The following is a 24,100-nucleotide window of genomic DNA, read 5'->3' as shown; positions in this document are numbered from 1 at the left end:
AGTGAAATGCACTGAGCTCAGTGAGTTCTGGCCAAGCACAGCACATGTACAGATGTACAGCTCACTGTTGTTCCTGCAGTCTTAAAGCCTATGCCACACCATATAAAATGGTGCCTGATGTGGCACTGCTAGAGTTCTTGATCTGCTGTCTGTCAGGTCTGGGGACTAACTGGACCTATCTTGGGTGGAACCTGTAGGATGCCATGTTGTTGCAGTTCACTGATCCAGGAATGAGTTCACTATCAGCCCAGTGCATGCTCAGTCCTTTTAAACCTTTGCCTCCTTAAACAAAATGGCACCCGATGCGGCACTAGTGGGGCAGACTGGTCTGTGAAATCCACCCTGTTCCTGTACTGCCTGTCTGGGATCTGCTGCTCTGTCTCTGCTCCTAACAGACCAGCAGGACAAGCCGTTCTTTTCTGGGTTCCCCTGCTGAGCTACTGGTGAACGTCCCTTCCTACCTGGTTGCTGGTGGAGTTCCGGCTGCTGGTGGAGTTCAGATCGCCCGTTAGCTGAATGTTGCTGGTGTATCAGTCACTGCAACACCACACTGTTGTGTCCGCTGCTTTCCTGTGTTTGTCAGTCTCCAGGTACCCCTCTGCTGTTTTTCTGCCCTCTGCTATTTCCAGGAAATTGCCCTCTCTGCTTCACACTGGCTAGTGTTTCTCTGCCATCTTGATCCTTTAAAGAAGCTTTTATTTTTCTCTTGGAAGATAATTAAAGCTGTGCCAGAGGGAGGCCACCTCACTCCTTATTGTGTTTGACATTTGGAATTATGTGCAGTGAAGGTGTCTAACCAAGCTTGCCAGGCCCGCTAATGGAGCAGCACATTCTGAGTGGCCAGTGGTCAGCGATTGCAAAATGCAAAGAAAAACATACCCAGTCTGCCCCAGCCTGCGGGGTTCAGTGCTCTGCAGTTCCTCCAAAAGAATCAGCTCCCCATCTTGTACTCCGCAGTGTATAGTGTACAACGGTCTCATTTTTGGTAGTTGCATTTATAAGATTCAAACAATGATAATTGGTTGTTACCTATGGCAACAGTTGGCATTTTATAAGTGTTTATGGTGACATCAAACTATGTAAATGTGTGTGCTTGTGTGTGTTAGGTGACTTCAAAAAGTTCATGGTGAATGGAATTAAAAGGTAAATTTAGTTTGGTGCAAAGATCTTAAAATATAATCACATAAGAAGATTTCAGGAATTTCATAGAAAATGTGTGTTATGAAATAACTATGCATGGAGTTCAAGGATTTTTTATGCCAAGCTAAAATTCTGATTCCATTTCCACAAGCTCTTCGAAGTTTCCCTATACACATAAACCTGATTTAATTTCCTGACAACCCCGTGGGTGACTGACAGAGCAGAAACATGACGCTAGGACAGGTTAGTAACAGTCTGAAAGCAAACAGCCCATTGGTGGAACTGCTGTGGGTGGGCTCGGCCCCTCCAGTGTCCTCCTGCACCCAGGCAGGTGGCTGCAGCCCACCCCTTGGGGAGTTGTTCCCCCAGGGGTCCTCCTGCACCCAGGCAGGTGGCTGCAGCCCACCCCTTGGGGAGTCGTCCCCCCAGGGGTCCTCCTGCACCCAGGCAGGTGGCTGCAGCCCACCCCTTGGGGCGTTGTCCCCTCAGGGGTCCTCCTGCACCCAGGCAGGTGGCTGCAGCCCACCCCTTGTGGCATCGTCCCCTCAGGGGTCCTCCTGCACCCAGGCAGGTGGCTACAGCCCACCCCTTGGGAGTGTCTTGCTTTTTAATGGCCTCCAGAGAGAGAGCTGTTATGGCATGCAAAGAGATCCGTACTTTGCCCCTGCCCACACTCATTAGGAAACAACTGGGTCCTCCTCGGAGATTCATTTCAACCTCTGTCTCACAAATATCCCCTTCCATGCACATCTCACAGCAAGGTGATGTCTCCAAACTTGACAGTGGGATAATGTAGCAAGTGCCAGGGCCCCTTGAAAATTGTAGAGGAAATGTGATGTATTATTCAAAAGCATTGCTTTTGCCTCAACACTTTGGAGAAAATGAGACGTCATCCTTTTACACTAAAACAAGTGAGGAGAAGACTAATGCATTATAAATCGTTCAAACACACGGTATCAATCGTTCCGCAGTATTTTAACTGCGCTCAGCTCTCCATGTGCTGCCCACCTTTGTTCATTGTCCTCCTCCCCAACAAACACCTGTGATGGACGCCTTGGAGAGGCGTGGTGTGATGCAGCAAGGCCAGCACTGTCCTCCGGACCTCCTGGCCTAGGCTGGTTTCAGAGGCACGGTGCCATCATAGGGTGTCAAAGAAGACAGTGGGAGGGAGAACTAAAGCCTGCTGCCATCAGCTCTGCCTCCGCATCAGGAAACTGCTTCCCAGGTCCTGCCTTTCGTGTCAGTGAATAACCGGGGTATTGAGCTTTCTGTCTTGGTTGGGGTGAGAGTAGGGTTAGAAATATGGAAATGCACTTGTAAAACATCACTGCAACTGGTCTGTTACCTGCACCAACATCTAAGTCTTAGAGCAAGCTGAAGTCAATGCATTTTGTCTATTCCTCCACCACAGACAATTTGCATGAAATGATTTATGTGAGAGGCAGGAAGAGATAAAGAGGAGCTCCTGTCCTCTGGTCTACTCCTCAAATGCTCACAATGCCTCGGGGAGTAGACAGTCCAGATTTCCCACGTGGGCGGGAACACAATTACTTGAGGCATCATGGATGCCTTCTAGGACCTGCAGTAGCAAGAGGATGCGATTAGGAGCCAGGGGCAGGGTCAAACTCGGGTTCTGCCATGTGGGAGTAGACCAAATGCTTGCTCTAGAAATCAGTGTTGTACATTATTAACCACAATTCCAGCAAATGCTGATCTGTGACATGCTGTGTGCCAAATCCTGGGAGTGCTGGACAGGTCACATGCTTTATTCACTTAATCTTTAGAGAAACCCAGAGAGGAGAATTCCCATTTCCATTGCCTGGAAAGGATGCAGATTATACAGCCATGGCCCCTCACATGGCCTAGTGGACCGTCAAGCTCCTGGTCCCCTCCTGCAGACCTCAGAGCTCTGAACCAAGAGCAACCCTTGAAACCTGAACATCCATGGCTTCTGGTTCAGGGAGGAGGATCTGGCCCTTGGGTACTTTGTGTATGGGCCAGGCCAGATCTCTGGCCTGTGTAACAGCATATCTCAACTGTTGTGCCAAATGCCTGCCCCTGTTTGAGCAGCATTTAAGTGAATATATTTGTTTTCCTGTTCCAACTGATTTGCACAGTTTTCATTACGTGAACAAGAAGCACCAGGGTGTGTCAGAGCTTGGCATGGCCTAAGCTGTCCACTTTTCTCAGGAGGCATGCTGGATACGATGCTGAGTAATGCGGGGGCCGACCATATCCGCTTCCTGGGCCATGTCTTGGTCAACCTGTCCTCCTGCGTGACGTTGAACCGGTTCCAGGCTGCGGAGTCTGTGGGTGCTCTGGAGACAGAAGCACACGAGCTCATGAAGCACAACAGCTTCTTGGCCAGTAAGTGTTCCGTGCAGACGTCTACACTGGCTCGAGTAGGTCACGGTTTGGCTGGCTTCTGCCTGAAGGTGTCCTGTGCTGGCCCAGAAGGAGAGCACAACCTCCCAGACAAGGCATCAAATAAGCAGAGAAACTCCACACTCAGGAGGAGACGTACGTCAAGCTGTCACGATGGACGCGTGTCACCACACAGGGCAGTGCTGCTCACTGCACCTGCTTCCGTTGCTTGAATCTCACGATCAATTCTGTCTCCCCGTAGTTAGAGAGTAAGCATACACGCTAGCGTCTTCCTCCCTTTGCTCATTGTTTCTTGATATTCCTGGGCAAGGAGAGCAGAGATGATGGCTGACTCATCACCGTTAATAATTTTCCTGTTCAAGATAAACACGGTGTGATCTCTTGTATTCCTTTCAAATAAACGTTTCACCGTGTTCTAAAAGGGTAGAGTAAGGCATCAGGAGGAAGACAGAAAATCTGCTGGTTCACTCCCCACATGGCTGCAACAGCCAGGCCTGGGCAGGCAGAAGCCAGGACCAGCAGCTCAATCCAGGTCATGTGCTGCTGCTTTCCCAGGCGTAGCAGCAGGGAGCTGGATCAGAAGCAGAGCAGTTGGGACTCAGACTGGTGCTCTGATGTGGGGTGTAGTGTCCTAAGCGGTGCTTTAAACTGCTGCATGACATGGGCTTCCATTAGCTACTTTTCCTGGAGGCTCTATGTTGGGTTTCAAGGGCTGCCCTGACCAAGTACATAGCCTGGCTAATTCAAACCAACAGTAGAAATGGTTGTTCTGGAGCCTGGGCTAAAAGATTTCCAGTGTGTCTTTCCATCTTCTGCCCTTCGTTTTTGTTTTTGCCCACTTTTCTCCCTCTAATGAGGACCTTGTCATAGTGGCGTGGGGCTCACCCTAGTGACCTCATTCTAGCTTGATCATCTCTTTAAAGATGGCATTTCCCAGTACAACTGCATTCATAGTAGTTTTCACTACATTCATTACATTCAATGTCCATTTCCCAATACAACTGCATTCACAGGTCCTGGGGACTAGGACTCCAACTTGCACATTTTACAGGGGACATATTATAAGTCCTAATAATTTAAGGATGAAACCCAAGGAATCCATAGGGCAGAAAACCAAACACCTGTATTTTCACTGTAAGTTATAAGTACCCCAAGTCAAGAATTCTGTGTGCTGAGTTGCAAGTACAATGGGAGAAGGAAGGCAGATCCTCTGAGCAGTCTTATATAACTTTTCTTTGTCCTGCAAAAAAAAAAATGCAGAACCAGTAGCATTTCTTTGTGTTTTTATTAGCAGCCAAAGGGAGTATTGAATTGGGAATTGGTGATCTTGGTTCAGGTTTCCCTCAATTGCCTGTGCAGTGTGGCATTAACGTTGCTACTTGGGCTGAGTTCCCTGGTCCTGCCAGCTTGCCAGGCTTATGCCCACTGGCTGCGGTGACGCTGTGTTTTCCTTTATTGTTGCCAGGTGTCATATTCAATAGTTCCTTGACATCTCCCAAGCTGCCACCCCACGTCACCTACACAATCCGGACCAGTGTCTTGTACAGCATGAGAACAGATCTGGTGAGGAATCCTTCCTGGAAGTTCCATCCTCAGAGCCTGCCAGCGGATGGGTTCAAGTATAACTACATCTTTGTCCCGCTGCAAGACATGATCGAAAGAGCCATCATCGCCGTGCAGACGGGACACGAAGCTCCGGAGCCGGCTGCCCAGACACAGGCGGCTCCCTACCCCTGTCACACTAGCGACCTGTGAGTAGCCTGGGGCAGAGGGCAGGCTGGCCTCTAGAGGATGGTGTGGGAGGGTCCTTGCATAGGAAAATGCCTTTCAGCTTTTCCTAATCACCCCAAAGACGTGAACTTGTCTGTGGTTTCCCCAAACGGCACTTCCTATAAATATCGCTTCTCGTTTAACTTTCTTAAGGTTTGTTTTGTGCATGAGGTGTTGGGAGATATGTCATAGTTGAGGAATAGTCAGCCCTTCCCATCCATACATTCTGTGTGTGAGGATTTAACCAACTGCAGAGGAAAAATGTTTGAAAAACCATTCCAGCAACTCCCCAAGGCAAAACTTGGTGTGCCATGCCGTAAGCAGAATCTCCACGAAAGGAGGGCTGCTGTGGCCCACTTTGTTGAGCCTGTTGGAATTTCTCTAGCACTTGTCTTTTGAGGGAAGCCCACAGGAAGTGGAACTGAAAGACAACGAGCATCTGAAGCCCCTCGGTGAGGCCAGCGGTGGCTGTGTCTACTGAGCACACAGACTTGAACGTGCCGTTATCTCCCAGTCAACATGGCGAATCTCCATTTATATAATGGTTATCATGCACTGTGTGATGTAACCACGTAGAGAGGATTTAAAGTGTAAGGACTGTGTGGCTTCTGTGCAGACATCACTGTGCTGACGTAAGGGACATTGGTATCTGATGGAGGTCGTGGGATGTGTCCCCTGTGGATACAGAGGTGTCGCTGAATTCCCCATGTGGTGTATGAGGGCTCACATGCCCTTGAAATGGCACTATTGACCAATATCCACAGCATGGGAGGACACAGGAAATTATTTTCTCTTCAGGACTCATCCTTGAAGAATAGGCCCTGGGCCAGACACTGTGCAGGGTGTGTAATCTGAGAGCTGGCTGATGTGGATGGCAGGATCCACAGCAGCAGAGGCCTAGGGAGTGCAGGTGAAAGGTTCAGGAAGACCCCAGGCCATCAGCACAGGTCAGGGTGCCCTGGGGAGTGCAGGTGAAAGGGATCCAGGTAGACCCCAGGCCATCAGCACAGGTCAGGCTGCCCTGGGGAGTGCAGGTGAAAGGTTCAGGAAGACCCCAGGCCATCAGCACAGGTCAGGGTGCCCTGGGGAGATCCTGGGAATGTGTAGGACACCTTCACCTCACAGTGGACATTGAGCTTGGACATGCAGGTGTGGCCAATGGCAACAGGACTTGAATGGGTCCCGAAGGAGGTGAGCTACGTCTCTGTGGGTCATCCTTCCTGCATGGTGACATGCTGTCCTTAGCAGCGTCCTGCTGCAGCCCTGGCCTTGGTGACATGCTGTGACGAGCTGGCTTAGATGATACTACCTTATTGCCCATCAGGACGCTGTATGTGATGGTGTAAGGTGCGTCGCTCCCTTGGCAGGGCCGTGGTCTGTGTGCAGAAGTTAGGACTGTCTTTCAGGACTGGCGATGTGAGGTCTCTCCCTGTGTTCTGTCTGGTGACAGGTTCCACATGTGACAAGTCCTTAGTGAATTTTTGAGGAAGAACAGAGCAGTGTTACAGGAGGAACCTCCCCTGGGGTAGGGGCTTGTCCCGGCCTCCTGTGGCCGACTGAAGGTCAAGAGCGAAGAGAGCATCTGCCTGAAGCCTCAGCGCTGCGAGCGCTGCTGCCCTGGGCTGCACCTTGCAGAGTCAATGTTCTGTGGTGCTGCTTTTTAACCAGATGACTCTGAAAGGAAGCACACATGCTGACCGCCTCCTTCCTCTAAGAGGCTGCACCACTGTGTGAGTGAAGAGTGCCAGGTCCCTTTTGTCCCCTGACATGGAACATTTCCTGGGATGAACAGCATTCACTTCTGCCAGTGCGCCGAGGGATGTCGGGGACTGGTTTCCATTCCTCCAGCAGGTGGTCAGCAGGTGTCATGAGGACTGAACAGGAGGCTGGGTGACGTAGAAGGTAGATTTTTCCATGAGAAATATTCAACCTAGAATGGTGTCTCCTGTGCTCGCTGGGATACTGCAATTCAACTCCTTGGAAAGGTTTGTTTTTCTTCTCTGAAAGTGGGAATAGCTGAGCTGCTTCTTGAAAGATACCATGTATCTTTTCCTCACAGCAAGTTTCAAGAAGCCTACACTTTCTGATTCTTTGCTGGCCCGCAGTGACTGAGGCACAGTCTGAGACCTTTCAGGAACTCAGCCGCCTGCATACAAATCTGAAAGCACGGTTTCTGGAGACCACAGTGATTGGAAATTGCCCTGTGGGTTCCTACTGCTTCCTGAAGGAGTCACGTTCATTAATGTTGCGGTGCATTCATTGACCTTTCTGTGTTGTTTGTCAACCTCTACCCTCGGGAAGAGGCAGCAGCCAGAGTAGTTAGAAGCGCATCTTGTGGCACTTACTGTCCAGGGAAGCAGAGAGTTTAAAATGCATTAAGGAGGAAAATGGCATTGAATGTGAGAAGGCAGGAAGTGCTGCCGAGTTGGGGAGGAGCTAGCTGAGGGGGTAGGGAGCACTGCGAAGGGACGGCGGAGCACCTGGAGCAAGGTGGCCCTGTGCAGCTTTGGGATCAGTGTAGAGGCTGCGTGCTGTGTGGTCAGAGTGCCTCGCTTTCTGTACACTGACCAGGTCAAGTGGGTCAGAAGCAAGGCTGGAGCTGACCAGCCAATGCCTTTGCAGGTATTAGGAGTGCCACGAGGGCATGGGGCAATGTTATCTGACACATATGGAAAAGTGGAGCTCAGGCTTTTGGGTGGGAAAGAATCGGGGGCAAAGCAGAGAAATCCTTGGAGGCTGATGGCCATCAACAGGAGGGACAGGGCATGGTCATCTGGCTCAGAGTAGGGGCAGGGATGGTCATCTGGCCTGGAGTCGGGGCAGGGGAGCTGGGACAGCGCATGGTCATCTGGTTCGGAGTCACGCAGGGTTGCTGGGACAGGGGATCGTCATCTGGCCCAGAGTCAGGGCAGGGACAGGAGATGGTCATCTGGCTCAGAGTCATGCAGGGGAGCTGGGACAGGGTGGACTGGTTGATTCTGAAGGTGAGGTAGTAGTCAGGGCTGAGCCGGGCTGAAGCCAGGAGCTTCATCTGCTTCTCCTGTATGGGTGGCGATGGCCCAAGCACTTGGAATGGAATCCTCTGCAGGCACTGGTTTGAATCCTGGCTGTTCTACTTCCAGTCCACCTCCCTTCAATGGCCTGGGAAGGTAGCAGAAGATGGGGTATCTTGGGAGTAAAGCAGCAGAGGGGAGATATCTCTATAATTCTAGCTTTCTAATAAATAAGCAGCTTTTTAAAAAGTAGAGAGGTCGTTGATTGAAGAGAGGCAGTGGTCCCAGTATACCGAGGGAAGCTCCAGTTGTGACTCAGTGCTGCTGCTTTGCTCCAGCCTGCTCTGCGTGTTAGCGCCTTGAAACTGTTGTGTTTCCGGCCGGATTTCCCTGGTGACAGCTGGCGAGCACATCCATCACACTCACGTAACAGGCCTGTTGAAAAGGCCAGAGTTATGCTGACGGTTCATCGTAGCCTGTAAGAAGTTATAGAAAACTTCCCAGGCTCAGTGCTCCTCCTGAACGTGAGTGAGAGGAAGGCTTCGCTGGCTGTGGGTGCTGACTGCCTCCTGCCCTTACAGATTCCTGAACAACGTTGGCTTCTTTCTCCCCCTGATCATGATGCTGACCTGGATGGTGTCTGTGGCCAGCATGGTTCGGAAGCTGGTCTATGAGCGGGAGATCCAGATAGAAGAGGTAACTTGCCTCTGACTTCTGTGCGCTGTTCTCCATGTGCTGTGCTGGTCCAGCCAGGCCCCCGTCCCAGGAGCATCCGTGTAGACTGTGGTCTGAGCAGAGCCTTGAACATATTTCCTTGAGATAAAAGAAGACCTCCCCCACTAAAGGCACAAGACGCTGCAGCAACACAGCCAGGGTTACTCATTTATCAATTTATACAAAGCCCACAAGAAGTAACATTTCCCATCTTAGTTTATGGGTAATTAAAAAATTATAAGAACTAGCTTCTAAGAGTGCAAGTTCGTTTTATAGTCCCAGGCAAAGCCTCGACTCGCCGTGCACAGCAGGTGCATGCCTGGTTTGCCTGCTGGAGCTTTGTTGATGTGAGGAAATGGCTGGGAATGTCACGTGTGTGTGTAAACCTTATTTCACAAGTGCTGTGTAAACCTGTACTGTGCCTGCACAGTGTTTCCCTGCTTCCAGCTTGCTTACTCGTGGTCCCTGTGCTCTTGCAACTCAGTTGAGTCCCTGGGTGTAGGAACATTGTGGACAGAGTGCCAGGTTCCCAGTCTCACTGCTGCCAGGGGCTGCCCAGGGTGCAGGCCTCAGAGCGTGCCGTCCTCACGTTGTAGGTTCCACCCTGGGGGTGAGCCAGTGGAGCATCCAGTGGCTGAGCTAGTGGCTTGGGAGAGGCCGGCTGCCAATGTGTCTGAGAGCTTGGCACTGACCTCGTGTTGAGGGCATTCAGGACCAGTAGTTCCCCCCATGCCCCTCATTCTCCTTCTCGGGCGAAATCCACCCAAACGAAGGGCAAACACAAACCAGAAAACACGCCGAGACTGCAGCGGAGTCTGCAGAGGCCTCAGGCGCCCACGCCTTTCCCCCCACTGCCTTGTTAAGGAATGGGGCCCATGGGACACCCCGGTCTCAGCTGTGCTTCTGTCAAGGTGCCCACCCTGCTTTGTGAAGTGTGCCCAGGGTTGGTGCCCAGCTCTGGGAGCAGGTGTCCTTTCTGCAGCTCTGTGCAGACTGGGCCAGCCACGCTGTCGTCTGCCTCTTCCCTTCCTCGCTCTGATCTGTCCCTTCCTCTGTCTCTGCTGCTGTGATAACGCCAGCCCCTCCGTCTCAACAGTACCTGCGGATGTTGGGCCTGCACCCAACGACCCACTTCCTGGCCTGGTTCCTGGAGAACATGGCGGTGCTGGCCGTGAGCAGTGCCGTCCTGGCCGCCGTTCTCAAAGCGAGCGGCATCTTTGTGCACAGCGATGCCTCTGTCGTTTTCCTCTTCCTGCTGGACTTCGGGGTGTCGATCGTCATGTTCAGCTACTTGCTGAGTGCGTTTTTCAGCCGTGCCAACACAGCGGCCCTTTGTACCAGCCTGCTGTACCTCATGAGCTTTCTGCCCTACATCGTCCTCATGGTCATGCGTAACCAGCTGAGTCTGGGCCTGCAGACGTTTCTGGTGAGTTGCTCGTGCCTTCCTCCTCCCGGAGCCCGGGTCCTCCCTGGCCCGTTTGCTGTGTTCAGATCTGCATAGGCTCTGTGCCAACTGGCTTCCCCAAGTGCACCCCGATGGCCATGCCAGTGGTGGCAGTGCCGAGGGCAGCCTGCTAAAGAGTGGACATGTGTTATGGTGGGTGTGGGTGGAAGCTCTCTGAGGCTCGGGAGATCAGCAGCTTCCTTAAGAAAGCATACAATTTTAGTTTCTCTTGGTTTCATGCATGGGCTGAACTAGTTCCAAAGCTATTTCAGAAGTAAAAAATAAGCATTTTTCTTGGAGCATGACTTATCAGTCATGACTTATAGTGCATTAAGTGGGAAGCTCTCTTCATTAGCAATGTCAGAGGCTCACCTATTTAAAATGCAGCTCTCAAAGAGGGTTGAGCTGCTCCAGCCTGCCATCTAGAGGGCTCTGTGGGAAAGGGCTGATGTGCACTGCCTGCACTGGGTCTCCTCTGCAATCCTGCTGCCAGAACTGTGAGAATCTGCCTTGTGCCTGAGGCTTGGCTCCTGCAGCAGGGTTGGCAACTGCCCCAACCCACAGCCTTGGCAGTGTACCTGGAGCCACTATGGAGAGGTATTGAGGAGCCAGAATTGCACAATGGCTAAGGGCCGATTGTGTTCAGAAATCTGTGAATATGGCGCAGGACTCAGGCCAGCTTTGGCTGTCTCATACGGTGACAGCACGTGCACTCCCTGGGTGGAGCCCTGGCCCTGCTCCTCGGGAGCTGGTGAGTGAGTGAGAGCTTTTCTCCAGCCTCGCTGGATTATTTGTATCAGATCTGTTTTCTATTACTCTAACACAGCACCTGGGGAAGGCTACTTAAAAGAGGTTTACTTAGTGCACAGCTGTAGAGCCTGAAGGCCAAGCAGTACAGTGGCGCCTTCGTGAGAGCCTGTGGTGGGTGATGGAGTGCATGTAGCAGGAACATGCCATGTCACCATGAAGAAGCCACAGGGCGCTGGGCGCAGACTGTCACCATGCTGATGCCACAGGGCGCTGGGTGCAGACTGTCACCATGCTGATGCCACAGGGCGCTGGGCACAGGCTGTCACCATGCTGATACCACAGGGTGCTGGGCTCAGACTGTCACCATGCTGATGCCACAGGGCGCTGGGCACAGGCTGTCACCACGCAGGACACCACAGGGCGCTGGGCTCAGACTGTCACCATGCTGATGCCACAGGGCACTGGGCACAGGCTGTCACCACGCAGGACACCACAGGGCACTGGGCTCAGACTGTCACCATGCTGATGCCACAGGGCGCTGGGCTCAGGCTGTCACCACGCAGGACACCACAGGGCGCTGGGCTCAGACTGTCACCATGCTGATGCCACAGGGCGCTGGGCGCAGGCTGTCACCACTCAGGAGCCACAGGGATGCTTCCCCTAGCCATATGCAGGATAGATACTCAGCTAGTATTTTGTCTGTGGACACGTGCTTATTGGTTTTGGTTGCCTGTGTCACATCTGTGCTAATTCTTAAGCGGCAACATGGTGCTTGTGTTAATCAAACGTGGATGGGATTACTAATGCAAGCGTGGTCTTCCAGTGTTCCTCCACCACGGACCCCTGATGTGAGGAGGGTCGTTGATGATCTGACCTGAAGCTTCAGCACTGTCCATTTGCTTTTATCTTTGCATGTAATATTTGGTATTCGTTATGTCTAAAGACTGTGCCTGCAAAGTGTGATCTCCTTTATACGTGTTCACATGTTTCCTGTAACTCTGGTGCGTGGAATTGTTGAACAGTGGGCTCTTTCCTGACACAGAACGTATCCACTGCAGATAAACTGGCACTTTACTGCAGAGCATTCCCCTGCTCGTGTGGAACGGCGCTTCCGTCCCATGGCTCTGCCCGTGCTGTGCTCCAGGGTGTTTGCTTCACAATGAAGAATAGCAGCTTGCCCTGTTGCATTGTCTGCTGCTTGGTGCTGCACAGTTGTCTGCACAGCTCTTTGGATTTGTGACACTCCAAGCCTTGCAATAAAGAGAAACGATTCCCTGTGCCATTAAAGACCAGCTTGTCACACACGTTTCCGAGTGGGCTGACATTGCACAGTCTTCCAGGTTCACGTATTTAAACGACCTCCTGCAGTGGTGACGTGACGCTGCCAGGTTCCCGAGGTGTGCTGCTTCTGCCTTTGGCTTTAGTGCTGTGCGTTTCCTGAGGTCCCAGCCACACACTAACGTGCTGGATTTCTCTCATCCCTTCTATCCCGGGCAGTGCCTGCTCTCGACAACAGCCTTTGGACAAGGAGTATTTTTCATTACATTCCTGGAGGGACAAGAGGCAGGTAAGAGGATACAGGTTTAAAAAGTGACTTAGTAACTCAGGTTTTTTAGAAATTTGTGGTTGTGTCGTGAAGAATTCATTGGAAATCCTCAGTTGCCAAGTGGCACATTTGGAAAGAAACCTGACGTGGGTTTGCTAGTGGCGCACGTCTCATTGGCTGGTTGCTGTGGGTCTGAGGACAATGAAGAGCAACCATGGCACCCCCGGCTGGCTGTGGATCCAAGCCATTACCCTGCTGGCGTCTGAGCATCTCTATGATACGTGACACATGGTCACCTTAGGGACCCTCCAAACTCTCCCCAGAGTGAGGTGCCTGCGTGCATGCCAGCTGCTAGTGGGCAGTAGTGCCAGGGTGGCCGCTGCGATCTCCACATCATGGCTCTTCATGTAGTTGTCAGACCTCAACCTGAACCGAGGCTGATCAGCATCAAGACCCGGAACTAACCAGCAGGGAACAGAGCACAGCTGTCTATCCGGTTGTTGATTTTATCCCTAATAACGCAGCCAAAGATGATTTTTATGTTTGGAGGGAGTCTTCCTTACAATGAGGTTCTGACAACAAAAATCCCTCCCTAGACACATATCTCTTAGATGTTTATATGAATTTTTGAGTGTGCATTTGTGAATATTTATAGGAAAACACAATCCAAAAGTGAAAATATTACATCAGTAGTTAATCTGCTTTGATTTTGCCTGTCTTGGTCTCTCCTTGTGAAATATATTAAAAGATGGGTAATCTTTAGTGATTTCCTCTCAATTCCTCTAACTCATTTATTTTTTAAAAAAGATTTGCTTAGGTTTGTTTGAAAGGCCAATGTACAGAGAGAAGCAGCGGCAGAGAGAGATCCTCCACCTGCTGGTTCACTCCCCAGTGACTGCAGTGGCTGCAGCGGAGCCAGGAGCCTCCTGCAGATCCCCTGGCTCTGGGTCGGGCACATCAACACACGTGTTCCGCAGAGGAACAGCAGGAACTTGAACCAGTGCCCATGGAGGGATGCCACACCATAGACAGAGGCTTAACTCAGTATACCGTGGCACCGTGCCCTTTTAACTCATCTTCAAAGTCGGTTTGATCAAGAAAATACAGAAAATAATGGTGGCAGCAAATACTCAGTGATTAAATTGTGTATGTTTTTGGCTTCAAACCTGTATCATAGGACAATTTAGAGTAGAAGAATGTTTTCCTTTAATTACATTCAACCCACAAATACATTGTTAGTCTCTGGGTTCTCAAGGAGACCTGTTTAGTTCTTAAAAATATACTTAGTGTCACCCCAAATGAATTTATTTAGTTAAGTAAGTAAAATAGATATAGGTCAAATAACCTTTAAAAGTGTTTAAGTGTTGGATATTAAAATGTCATTAATGGCTATGCCACCTGACCTCACTGCTGAAGATGCAATTCTGCAAGTTAGCCTTTCCTCTGAGGAATTGTGGGCGGTGGGTGGTCTCATCAGCTCTTCTCAGCAAGAGCTGCAGGGAGAAGGGCTTCAGGGAGAGGGGCTGCAGGGAGAGGGCCTGTAGGGAGAGGGGATTTTGGGAGAGGGGCTTCAGGGAGAGGAGCTTTAGGGAGAAGGGCCTCTTGGAGAGGGGCTGCAGGGGGAGTGGCTGCAGGGAGAGTGGCTGCAGGGGGAGGCATTGCAGGGAGAGGCACTGCAGGGGAAGGCGCTGCAGGGAGAGGGGCTGCACGGAGAGGGGATTCTGGGAGAGGGGCTTCCGGGACAGGCTGCATGGTTCTGACTCTGGCCCTGTTGTTCCTGCCAGGGATCCAGTGGAGTAACCTGTACCAAGCTCCAGAACATGGGAGCATGGCGTTTGGCTGGGTTTGTTGGATGATTCTCTTTGATTCAAGCCTTTATTTCTTATGTGGATGGTACCTCAGCAACTTGATTCCTGGTAAGAATTGAACACTTTACAAAACAGCAAAATAAATTTTAAACAATATACAGTGGTATGAAAACAATTGTTTATTCATAAAAGAAGATGCCAAAAAGGGGATGTCTTTGGATATGTTTTTAAAGGAGCTGTGAGTTTTGAGTAAAACCTGGTGTCCTGCCTCTGGGGTAAAGGTTAAAGGCCATTCAGGAGTGGGCCTGGATGGAGTATGGGTCCCCTTTGCTGCTCCCTGAGAGGGTCCTGGGGTGTGCGGAGGTGAGAGAGGCGGGTAGGAGCAGGAGCGTTTGGGGTCTACAATACTGCTGATTCCCAGACGACAAGGAAGCCTGCACAGTGAAGAGCCCCGTCTCCCAGCTGGCCACAGGTCAGCAGGTGGCAGAGGGGCCAGGCATGGCGTGAGGCTGGGGTCCAGGTGCTGCCTCTGGAGACAGGGCTAGCAGCAGTGCAGGGGCCTCCCTGGAGGTGCCTCCTCCCTGTGACAGGCGTGCCGGGGAGAAGCAAGACCACCAGTTACAGTGGTTTTCCTGCTGTGTCAGGTGGGGAAGACACAGGGGCACTTTTACTTTTTAAATTTAGGTCAGGCAGAACAGAAATTGTTTTTCAGACATGGTTATATTTCATTCTTAAGAAATAGCACTTTCGTGGTGCTTTTATTTTCTTAAAATTACTTGTGACTTTGGATTAAAAAGTGACATTTAAAATAGCATTAATGAGAGTGATTCAAATTATATAGCAGGGGGCTTCAACTGTGCATAGAAAAATGGCAGTAAAAATAAATGTTAAAAAAGTAAGATGTGTTTTTCAAAAAATACCTCACCAATTTAAATTATCTTTCTTATTGGTGATAACAGCCATTTAGTGCACTTCTGAAGAACTGAGGCCTTGCAGATTCAGCCAGGCCACTGTAGTCTTGTGTATGCTATTAGTTGAAGGGAAAGGGGTAACCTTAAAGATATTTTAAGATTAGGAAACACAAAGAAATTCAGGAGGAGCTGCTTTCAAAGGAGGACTGTGTGTTGGAATCTGTAGGCTTCCCCTGGAAACAGAAAGCCCTGTGCGATGAGGGGAGTGAGTGGCAGTGTTGCTGTTACCTGGGGCTCACTGGGGCAGGTCCTCAGGTGTCTCGCTGCAGACGGTGCTGTTCAGTGTCTCAAACACTCCTGATGCGCAGGTGTTATCATCCCTCAGCTCTTGAGAACTGAAGGTCTCGGAAGCTCTTGCTGTGGTTTACCCCAGTAACCAGTCCACTTTGGCTTTGGCTGTGGAGTAAAATACAAGGAAAAGTGGGTTCTAAGAAGCGAAGAATGATTTTGTTTTTATAAAGAACTGGAAATGCCAAGGGCTCTGGGAGACTACTGGAAGAGAAGGTGGCTGAGTAATGAAAGAGCTATTTTGAAACACATGTGTGCAGTCTGTTTATGATACATGAGGAAGCAGCATAGAGCTGTGGGACAACTGCAGGGGAAGAGGTGGAGACCCTGGCCTGGGGTGGATGGACAGTTGGGGACAGACAGTACTGCCCATGGGGAAACAGGAGGCAAAGGGACGGTCATTTGCCAAAACAAAGAAAGCCTAGATCTGCAAAGTAAATGCTCCCCATATCATAGAAGAATGATAACCTGGATCTCCAAGTAATATGGCAGGTGTCTCCATGCGAAGGATACAGATCCACAAGGAGAAGCAGCAGCAGCTGGCCCTGGGCACTGCTGAGGGCCAGACAGATGTGTCCAGGCTTGCAATCTTATTTTCCCTCCCCATCAGGACCCTGTACGTGGGGAGCTGGAGAAACATTTTCGTATGTCATATCAGGAAAGGAGCTCCCCACCTGAGGCTAGAGTTTTCTCCAGTTTCACTGTGAACTCTAGTTCACTGATGCAAAGTTCCACCAGCCTTCAAAGCAGAGGCAGAGAAGGGACGCGAATTAGGACAGAGCGGAGCCAGCTCCCACAGGTTGCTGTGCGCTCCAGTGAGCATGCCCACCAGCTAGGCTTGCTTCTGATCCAACAGAGTGAGGCTCAGGAAAGGGAAAAGGGGAAGGGAGAGAGAGATGATCAAAGAAACAGAGAGGAGAGATAGAGGAATGGAGCGATAGACGGACAGGTGATAACGCCTTCCTCGATCTAGGCCAGTTCCTCAGCCCGGTGCAGCTTACGCGAGCGAAGCTGGGACCGAAGGGTAGCTTTTGCAGCCAGGGGCCCCTGAATGGGTGTGGCCACCACGGGAATCAGTACCAAGGCAAGTGTGGAGACACAGAGCTGCAGGACAGGAAGAGCCGGCTCCTGGTGTGGGACACTGGTCAGCACCCTGGACAGTGCCCCTGCATCTGCACGGAAGAGGCTTGTGCTGGTTGCTTCTGAGCGTGAGGAAATGCCACTCCCAGATGCAGAATGATGTGCAGGCTCTGTGCCCTGCGTGGATGCAGCTTGCAGGGCCTCCTGCTCCACCCCAGGGCTCCCTACAGGCACCTACTCCTGCAGGCTCTTCTCTCAGAGCTCACATTGATTTCATGGACTTCTCTAGTCACCATCCGTTTTGGGGGTGGGCAGTGCAGTGCCAGCTCTGTCACACAGAGGTTGACAGAAATGGCAGGCAGTGCCTGCAGAGCTCACAGTGCCGGAGTTGAGAGCCATGTGCAGGGCAGTGTGAGATGAGCAGAGAGCAGGAGCCACGTGCAGGGCGGTGTGAGATGGGCAGAGAGCAGGAGCCACGTGCAGGGCGGTGTGAGATGGGCAGAGAGCAGGAGCCACGTGCAGGGCGGTGTGGGATGGGCAGAGAGCAGGAGCCACGTGCAGGGCGGTGTGGGATGGGCAGAGAGCAGGAGCCACGTGCAGGGCGGTGTGGGATGGGCAGAGAGCAGGAGCCACGTGCAGGGCGGTGTGGGATGGGCAGGGCATTCCTCAGTGTTCAGGGATTGTTCACATTATCTCCACCCACCCCAAGGCTGCCCGGGAATGTGGATGTGAGGTAGTTTGGGACAAGGCAGCAGCCAGACTAATATATAGGAGATGCACAATAGAAACACTGCCATGAAGCCACATTTTCCATTATTGAGTTAAGGTAGTTCATTTTAGCATTTTATTTTGCCTTTTTAAAGGATTTATTTATTTGAAAGGCAGAATGACAGAGAACAAGGTCTCCTATCTGCTGGTTTAATACCCAAATGGCTGAGAAGGCTGGGCCTGGGTCCCTGGGTTAGGAGCCAGGTCTCCTGTGTGGGTTTGGGCCATCTTCTGCTGCCTTCCCAGGTGCATTAGGAGGGAGCTACACTGCAAGTGGAACAGCCAGGGCTCGAACGAACTAGCGTCCTTGTTGGTGATGCTGGCTTCGAAGACAGTGGGTTAATCTGCATCACCTCGACATTGGCTCCGAATTCTAAATGGTCTGTTGCAGAACCTTCATTGTTGCATCCTCATTCTTTAGGGAGCTTTGGCGTGAGGAAGCCCTGGTACTTCCCTGTCACGGCCTCATACTGGAAAAGCCTCTGCGATGTCCCGGAGAAGCAGCAGAATCCTGAGAGCTCCAGCCCCGTCAGCAGTGAGAACCTCGGCTTCAAAGGTATGTGGGCGTGGCATCCCCAGGATGCATGGTTTTCCACTTGGAGCGGAGCCTTTCTGGATGTGCAGGCTCTGGGATATTCACCTCCACACTGTATCGAGCTTAAAGCCAGCTCGGAGCCACATTGCAGGTAGCAGCCCGGAGGATGTGCACTTTGCGGTCCCCAGGCGGTCCCCTCATCTCTCAGGACACTCTGCTCTAGGCTCCATGCTGTGGTTCAGTGAGACTGATGCATCAGTCCAAAGTATGTGTAAAAATGGAAGCTGTGGCCAAGCGGCAGCTACTGGATGTGATGCCTTGGCAAGCGTGTGAGTCTTTGCATACAGGCTGCTGAGTCATGCTGGGTTGGGCAGAGGAGAGTAGGAGGGGAGAGAGGGGAGAGAGAGGGAGATTACGTCCCCCCTCCATCTCCCCCACCACTCTGTTGACATTCTTGGCTGTTGCTGTCCTGGAAGCCCTGAGCTTGAATGACTGTGCCTGTTTGCAGAGCTGAGACTGGCTCTGGAGGGACCTCTGTTGTGCCAGTGGAGCCTTGCTTCCTGGTTCTCCTGATGAATTAGCATCTTCTTTACAGGGTTGTCATCCCAAAGTGGAGAAGAGGAGCTGGAAGGAGGCCCTGTGGGAGTGGCCTTGGTGTCTGTGAGCAAGGAGTATGAAGGCCACAAGATGGCCATCCAGAACCTCAGCCTCACCTTCCACAGAGGCCAGATCACTGCCCTGCTGGGGACCAACGGTGCCGGGAAGACCACCATCATGTGCGTCCCTGCAGTGTGTGGAGGGCTCAGGGTGGCTGTTCCTACTGGTGTCAGGTGGTCCGGACATGGAGCTGGGCTCAGGGTGGCTGTTACTACCTATGCTGGGTGGTCAGGAACATGGAGCTGGGCTCAGGGAGGCTGTTCCTACTGGTGACGGCAGTCAGGAACACAGAGCTGGGCTCAGGGCGGCTGTTCCTTACTGGTGTCGGCAGTCAGGAACATGGAGCTGGGCTCTGCTTTTCTGTTCTCTTTGTTTGGAGCACAGAGTTTTGGGAAAGAAAGAGGCACACGTGCTCGAACATGCTCTTGGACTTGAGGCCTGGGATAGAGTCAAGGGGGTGGTATGGATAGAGGTTTAAAATCTTTTATCCTCTTTTTCCTAAAAGGAATTCAGTGTGTTTTTTTTTTATTGAAAATTATGTTTTGCTTTTACTAGGCAGAGAGACAAGACAGCGGATAACAGACATACCAAGACATTGCTGGTATCTGCAGTTCTGCTGTGTGCAGTGCCGTGGTCAGGGTTGGAGAGGGAGATGACATGCAACTGAGAAACTAAAAATGTGACAGACATTAAATAAAGGCTGTAGATACGGGGCAACCAGGGGGAAGCCTCCTCCTCTAAGGAAAGGAAGTTCACCCAGAGGGCTTGTTGCTTCAACCTTTTATTGAATTGCTTGGCGTGCCAAATTACACTAGTTGGTGTGGCACAAACTTTGACAGCTATGGCTCATATTGGTGTTAATCAGCCAGTGTTTCATGATCGGAAAGCAGCAGTGTGACCCAGTTACAGAGGTCAGTGTGTGACTGTCTCAAGCATATTCTTACAGCACACAGTTCTGTGGACTTGAACCATTGCCTAAGTAGGGACCATTGCCTGCAGGCCTTGACCTTGGTTTTGCACTTTTGCCTACTCGAGGGCAGTTGCCCACTGAATTTGACTTTGGACTCTGGCACTAGCAGTCTGCGAACTCTAGATTCCAGGCACACTGTTCTGTTTTTCCTTAGCGAGTCAACTGTTGTCCTTTTTCAGACTGCCTGTGGCACACTAATTTACTCCTCAAATGCCTGCAACAGTCCAACTGAAAGCAGGGCCAGGAATTCAGTGTGGGCCTCCTGTGTGGGTAGCAGGGACCCGAAGAGTGTGAGCTGTCATTAACTGCCCTCTGTGTGCAATAGGAGGGAGCTGGGCTGCAGGGGGAGGAGATGAGCCTGGAGCCAGCCCACTCTGGCTTGCTGTCTCCAGCAGGGTGAGCGCCAGGCAGATGTGTGCTTTTGATAGCATACAGTTGGTTTCTCACGTTCTGCTTTTTAGGTTCCTGTGATTTCCTTATTAAGGCTTGGTTTTTGGTTTTGTACCTAATGGGTCCAGATTCGAACAGGGCATCAAAACTTGTGTTCCAGAGAAACCAGAAGGGAGGTCATCTGTGGCCAGATGTGGAGCTCACAGTTTGCTTAGGGGTGAATGATTAAAATCATGAACATTGCTCTTGAGACATCATGTTTCTTTCTTTTATTAAATAAATAGGATTAAATTCTGGTTATTAAAGCCATGGAAAGAGCTTTGCCACTAAGGTAAAGCATAAAAATAATACCTACAGAGCTTCGAGAGAGAGGGAGGAATGCAGGGTGATTGTCTTTGTTGCGTGGTGGCTTACGCAGGCCTATAGAGCTCCCTGGCTGCGTGTGTGGTGTTTGCAGAGTGAGGAAGGCTGAGTCAAAGACGGCTCAGAAGCTCGCTTGCCGTGCTCTGTTTGGACCTGTTTTACATGGAAAGCCTGGAGGACTCCGTGTGGGCTCTGTCCATGTTGTTTTGGGGGTGTGTGAAGTGCATTTTGAGTCCTTTTAAATGGCTGGCTTTGTCAGCTCTTAGATGGGAGGCTGAGAGTTGAATTCATGGTCCTGTCCTTGAAACAAACATCTTGGAGACTGATGCAGAGTGGGTCCAGTGGCGCTCTGGGTCTACCTGTTTGGGTGTGTGAATTCAACAAATCCCAGAGCAACAGTGTTTGGAAATAATTGCCTTCGTGGTAAACACATGATTGTTCTCCAACAATGTAGTGCAGCTATTTTTTATAGCATTTGCATTGCATTATAGGTAATTTAGAGAGCATTTAAAGTGTATTTCAGGGTGATCCTGGGTTCCTGTGTTGTTTTATATGAAGGACTGGAACACTTGCATGTTTTGTTATCTGTGGAGGTCTTGGAGGCAACACTGCACAGCCAACAAGGAGTCCTATGAAATTCATCAAATTAGTTTGAATATCATATGGCAAAGAGCTGTTGATGGAGTTTAATGAGGGAAAGCTGCGGTTGAATAAGCAGAGCTGTGTAGTGTAATGAGTTTTGCATGGGTTTGGTTAATGTTGCGACAGGTGCCTCAACAAACAGAAAGATTGTTTCCTTCCTGTGACCTCCATTAACCCAGCTCCCTCAGTTGACTGCTCTGCAATTCCTCACCATGAATTAGTTGATATTTCCTGGAACTTTGTGTAACTGGGGCTGCGTCCAGCTCCTTTCCTGCAGCAGGTTCTGCCCCAGTGGTGGACCTGAGGGTGCCTGGGGATTGTGCACTCTGCCCCAGTGGTGGACCTGAGGGTGCCTGGGGACTGTGCACTCTGCCCCAGTGGTGGACCTGAGGGTGCCTGGGCACTGTCCACTCTGACCCAGTGGGGGTGCCTGGGCACTGTCCACTCCATAGAGGCTCCCTGGTTTGTTCATGTCTCCCTCTGTGGGTGGTAGTTGATGGCTTCCAGTGACCCTGACTTCTCTTGCATGAATATTTGAGTGGACTGGCTGGAGCCTGTGGTTGGGGCTGACTAACTTTGTAGGAATGAGGAGGAACCCCCAGAGTTCCTTTGGGGAGGGAGATGCGTGTTTATGACAAATATCCACAGATGGCCTGGGGCAGCGGAAGTTTGGAACATCTAGGTTTGCGTGTCCATTTTGGTTACATCTAATTATGAGGACTTAGATAAATTTAAGTCCTCATATAAAGACTTAGGTAAACAAAAGTTTATAGAAGAGCAGAGTTGAAAGGTGAGTTTATTTTTGGTACAAAAAAAGTTGAATTTACATGTATCTGTGCAACTAAAATAGGATGTTGTCACCTCCCAATTTCCCACGCTGCAGGGGCCAGGCTCTCTGTGCAGCCCTGTGGCAGTGGAAACCACGCCCCAGACAGCCACCTCCCTCCCCTAAAAGCTGCTCCACTTTGCCTGGCTGTGTGAACACCATGTAGCAGGTATGTGTTCTGTGCTTGACTCACCTTCTCCGGCAGATCCTTGTTGACGGGGCTCCGACCCCCCACCTCTGGAACCATCATCGTTGATGGCAAGAACATGCAGACGGACCTGTCGAGGGTCCGAAGGGAGCTGGGGGTGTGTCCACAGCACGACGTCCTTTTTGACAACCTCACAGTCCGGGAGCATCTGCTGCTTTTTGCCTCCATAAAGGCTCCGTGGTGGACTCAGGTGGAGCTGCAGCACCAGGTGGCTAAGTAAGTGACCTGTTCTCTCATTGTTCTCTGTCTCTGCAGGATGTGAAATGAAGATTACAAAAGAGACATTTGAGAGTCATTTAGGACTCTATTTATGGTAAGAAAAAAGAATATTGAATGGCTCTTAACTGTGACATGATGACACAGCCCATGACTGTGAGTGTCTCAGAAAAGATTTATCAGGGACAATGAATTTAATTTGGTTTGACTTTGAAATGGCAAGAGCTGAGTCAGTGTGGTAAACTGTGGCAGAGACTGTCAGTGGACACTTGGTGTGTCTGGAGTCCATGGCCGCTGTGGGAAGCCTGGGATGGAAGGAGTCCATGGCCGCTGTGGGCACCTTGGATGGAAGGAGTCCATGGCCGCTGTGGGTACCCTGGGATGGAAGGAGTCCATGGCCGCTGTGGGCACCTTGGATGGAAGGAGTCCATGGCTGCTGTGGGCACCCTGGGAAATGTGATCACGCAGTGGGATGAAGAAAGAAACTCATATCCAATGACTGTTCCAAGTTGGATGAAGCCTGTGTGACCAAGTTATACTGGAAGGGAGTGAAGGACTCGGATGAGGCCCTGGTGAGTGGGAAGGATCTTGGTCAGTCCTTAGGGAAGACTGCTCCTTCCATCCAGATGAAATAGCACTTGCATGGGGAGAGATGCTCAAGATGTCTAGCAAGGCCTAAGAAGATTCTCCCATCTCAGGGAGAGGGTATTTGTATGCACTGTACTCTACTACTCTAAAGGACTTCCCGAGGCAACCAATTTACAAACAGAAGAGGTTTCTTGATCCCTAGTCAGCTGGGCCTCTGATGGAGGTAGCGGAGGACGACCGGGGAAGTCTGTTAGTAGACAGATCATAGAGTGAGCCTGGGAGCCAAGGGAGAGGGAGAAAGAGGCTACGCTCAAGCCCAGGCTCTCCCTGCAGCCAGCACCTAAGAACTATTTTCCAGAGGCTGACCTCCACTGGATGCTGTACCTGACTAGGTTTCCACTCTCTTAGTACATGTCCTTGTGACTTTGGGACTTAAAGTTCACCTACCTTTGGGAGCTAAATAATGATAGAACCACAACAGTGGCCTTTCCTTTGAGTTGGTCACTGCAAGAGAGGCGACTCTCTGGAAGAGGGGCTATCTGGGACACTTCCAGGACTGTGGCTGTGTCTGCAGCATGGACGTGCATCAGGGGATTGCAAGGGTCTGAGAAGTGAAGGTGATTCGTTACCTGTTGCTGTCCCTGGGGTTAGTGAGTACCAGTGACCGTGGCTTACAGACATTCTCAAGGCTTTAGAAATGGGCAAGTGGTGCTTGAGCACCCTGCTATGGGGTGAAGTGACCCTGGATCGTTCTGGAAGCTGCCTCGGAGCACTAGCATCCGGTTGAGCTCATGTGGATGGAGATGCATCCCCACTGCACATGGAGTCCTAGAGGGGCCGAGTTAGGTGGTGTGACAGATGTTCTCTGGCGGGAGGAGACTTTGAGCCCAGAGTGCTGGAGGCCCAGACTCCTTGGAGGCCAGGGCCTGGAAGCAGAGTTGCAGGTGGACGTCGTGTGCAGGCACCCTGACACTTTTGGGAGAGGGAGCCCCTGCATCTGACATGCGCCGCTGCATTGTGCCTTGTCTTTCCATACCTGGAAGGCAGT

The 24,100-nt window shown here is 51.1% G+C and overlaps 1 protein-coding gene across 1 annotated transcript in view; it reads left to right on the top strand.

The window, feature by feature from the left end:
• Window positions 1–24,100, top strand: part of ABCA13 (ATP binding cassette subfamily A member 13) — a 210,510-nt gene that overhangs the window by 73,390 nt on the left and 113,020 nt on the right. Inside the window, 9 exon segments of the mRNA XM_040964495.1 lie at window positions 3,331–3,507; window positions 4,991–5,276; window positions 8,870–8,984; window positions 10,099–10,428; window positions 12,694–12,763; window positions 14,527–14,658; window positions 18,079–18,213; window positions 18,788–18,968; window positions 22,246–22,464. Coding sequence (XP_040820429.1) covers window positions 3,331–3,507; window positions 4,991–5,276; window positions 8,870–8,984; window positions 10,099–10,428; window positions 12,694–12,763; window positions 14,527–14,658; window positions 18,079–18,213; window positions 18,788–18,968; window positions 22,246–22,464 — 1,645 coding nt within the window.

The sequence above is a fragment of the Ochotona curzoniae genome, unplaced genomic scaffold (genome assembly GCF_017591425.1).
Source record: "Ochotona curzoniae isolate NIBS_2020 unplaced genomic scaffold, NIBS_Ocur_1.0 scaffold_3835, whole genome shotgun sequence".
Taxonomy (NCBI): Eukaryota; Metazoa; Chordata; class Mammalia; order Lagomorpha; family Ochotonidae; genus Ochotona; species Ochotona curzoniae.
This window is presented reverse-complemented; position numbering and strand designations above follow the sequence as displayed.